We start from the raw sequence: 2,986 nt of genomic DNA, 5'->3' as shown, positions 1-2,986 counted from the left end.
TTACTTTCTAACATAATATCTCTGTACCTCAGTTTCCTCAATTTTAAATCAGCAATAAAAACACCTACTTTAAAAAATAATAAATAATTTTCAATTGTTAAAAATGCCTATTTTGCAGAAATGTTGTAGGAGTAAAATAACCTACACACCTTACATACCTCCTGCATTATAATATGTTTTCAGACATTTAGTAGACATTAATTTATTTGAAATGAAAAAATTCTTAACCTTTTTTGGGAAATGAACACCTTTGAAACTTTAAGAATAGTTATGGTAACTCACCCTGACAAAATGCCTGCATGTGTGATATCATTTTTCATACAATTCAGTGGAAGTGGGGGTGGGTGGTGCGCGGACCATCTGAAGGCCATCCAGGAACCACCAGATTAAGAATCTTGCCCAAAAATAGTCACTTTACAGGGCAGGCCCAGCGTACTCTCAAAACTCAACTTGTCACCTGTATTACAATCATCATATGTAACCTGACAAGCTGATGCTATTAGAATATGGGAGCATCTAGAAAAACTTTTGAGCAGATTAAAGATCTGATCCTTCTTTTACTACTGATATAGAAAGAGAATGGATAAGACAGGAAAAAAAGAAGAAACACATATTAAGGGCCTACTATGTGCCACATGCCACAATCAGCACTATCTGGGCATCATCTCATTTCAATTCTGATAACAACTGGATGAAATAAAGATTGCAATCCTAATATTAATGAGGGAGAAACTGAGGTTCAGAGATTAAAAAACATGACTAAAGTATCCCTCCCTAACCTCCCTACATCTATTTTTTTGAAATGTCATTGATTAGAAGGCTGTAACTCTATAGTGAGATTTTGTTTTAACCTCAGGGAAATGCTTTCTCACTCTTGTAAGAGTTGGTAAGTGACTACCACTACTCAGCTGTGCAAAAAAAGAGTTTTCTCAATACCATACAACTCAAACAAAAATACCAAAATATTTAGAGGGTAAGCTGTTTTAAGGCTGTAACTCTTATCCATAACTCCCGATTTCAAGTTGTGTTTTACCAAAGTAGGCTCATTGTTTTCAATGATGGGTTTTAAAATAAGTATTATCAAAGGAACTTAGGAAATAAATACATATTGTTAAGAAATGAAATTTTAAAAAGTCACTTTAAACTGTTGTTTTATGACCTATCTAAAGTCAAATACAAATGGTGATTTTAGTATATGAATCCACATATCCTGAGTCCAAGTCCAGTCTTCTATATCTTTGTTTCTCACTATGCTTCAAGATTTATAAATCTTGATAAGATTTGTAAAATTGGTAAGATTTATAAGTCTTGATGTATTTAGCATGTTTTCTTCCTGATACTTCAGAAAAATAGCATTCTATGGCTGTTTAAAATCATTAGAAAAATTGTCAATATCCACTAGCTGAAGATATAACCTCAATATACAGTTGGCAATAAAACAATTTTTAAAAAACTTCAAGAGCATAAAAGTAAGGTTACCTCTAGTACATCAGAAGTAATAAGTTTCGTTACACGATCATTTGGATCCTTAAATTCTTCTGTAACTTCAGGGCGCTGAATTTTTTTCTTCATTCTATATGACAGCTATATGATAATGAATATCATTTATAATAGATATCTTTTAAAGGACATTTTCAAGGTGGTGAAATACAAGCCAGCTATAAAAATTGCCTATCAGTAAAAATGGATGAAACAAAAGCAGCTCTAAATGTGTGTTTATTAAATATCCGTTTTCCAAAGACTATTAGATTTCTGAACTATCCCTTTAGATGCCATGCCACGTGCTTACAAATTGAGATGGGATTCGGAAAAGTTAATTTGCCAGCTAATGGCAGAACTGGAACTAGTGCTCTTCCAACCTAGTGTCTCAACTGTCACAAGACTGAAGAGATAACATATTTTATTAAAAGTTTGAACTTTTCACCAACTGATTTATAAAAATTCCTTGGTCCTCTTTCAACAACCTCTCTGATGTTCAAATAATGGCATGAGCAAATGCAGATGCCAAATCTACTTTCCCCTCATAACAATTCGCTTAATAAGAAACACAATTTGCATCCAGAAACACACTGCATTTGAAAGCAGAGGCTAAATTTTTGTTTGCAGAAAAAAGCAACCAGAAAGCATTTTCTACTCCTATTTTAAAAAGGGTACAAGTCTTGAACACTATTAATATTCTTTCCATTTTCTGGAGATTAAGGTGCTTTATGGGCAATAAAGTGTAACTACATTTTGAAAAAACAAATGATCTTAGGCAACATACCAATTTGGGCATTGCTGTAAAGTGAAATGCTCTGTCTAGTCGTAGCTTCCTAAAGATATAAGCTGCATCAAAATGTTGTGCATCTATCAAATCTTGCTGAAATTTTAAAACTTCATCCCAGTCCTTCAGAGCAACTCTGATCTGCAAACAGAAAGAGTAAAAAAGATGTATTAAATGTAAATCTCTTTTCACAAATGTATTGTAATTTTAAAACACTGGCATTCCTAGTTAAATCAGTTTATTGTAAAAATATGTTACCTGTTTCACATTTCTGCTGGGGGGAAAACAACTCATCAAGTATTACCTTTTGTTTTGGTTGACACAGTTGGGTGTTATATAATCCATATAGCAGATACAAAGCACCAACTCTGATCTGGAAGGTGTATGGAGGTAAAAAATATCGCCAAGCCAAAGCTAAAGCTTCTTTTGTAAAGACGTTCTTTTCTAAATTTCTCATTTTACCACTAGAAAACAAAGAGAAAATATATGACTCATTAAACAAATAAGTAATGAACAAAAGCCAGAGAGGTATGCAGTCATCTCTCAATATCCGCAGGTGATTGGTTCCAGGACCCCCAGATATCAAAATGTACAGATGCTCAAATCCCTTATATAAAATGGCGTAGTATTTGCATATAATCTATACACATTCTCCTGTATAGTTTAAATCATCTCTACATTAATTATAATACCTAGTACAATGTAAATGCTACATACATAGTT

General features: G+C 33.0%; 1 protein-coding gene across 1 annotated transcript in view; it reads right to left on the bottom strand.

Moving 5' to 3' along the window:
* Positions 1-2,986, bottom strand: part of SNAPC1 (small nuclear RNA activating complex, polypeptide 1, 43kDa) — a 29,007-nt gene that overhangs the window by 21,480 nt on the left and 4,541 nt on the right. The window contains exons 2-4 of the mRNA XM_008566117.1: positions 2,568-2,727; positions 2,264-2,404; positions 1,480-1,584 (exon numbers count right to left, since the gene is read on the bottom strand). Coding sequence (XP_008564339.1) covers positions 1,480-1,584; positions 2,264-2,404; positions 2,568-2,727 — 406 coding nt within the window. The remainder of the gene's footprint in view (positions 1-1,479; positions 1,585-2,263; positions 2,405-2,567; positions 2,728-2,986) is intronic.

This window comes from Galeopterus variegatus, unplaced genomic scaffold, assembly GCF_000696425.1.
Source record: "Galeopterus variegatus unplaced genomic scaffold, G_variegatus-3.0.2 Scaffold221, whole genome shotgun sequence".
Taxonomy (NCBI): Eukaryota; Metazoa; Chordata; class Mammalia; order Dermoptera; family Cynocephalidae; genus Galeopterus; species Galeopterus variegatus.
The sequence above is the reverse complement of the archived record's forward strand: the minus strand, read 5'-3'. Positions and strand labels throughout refer to the sequence as shown.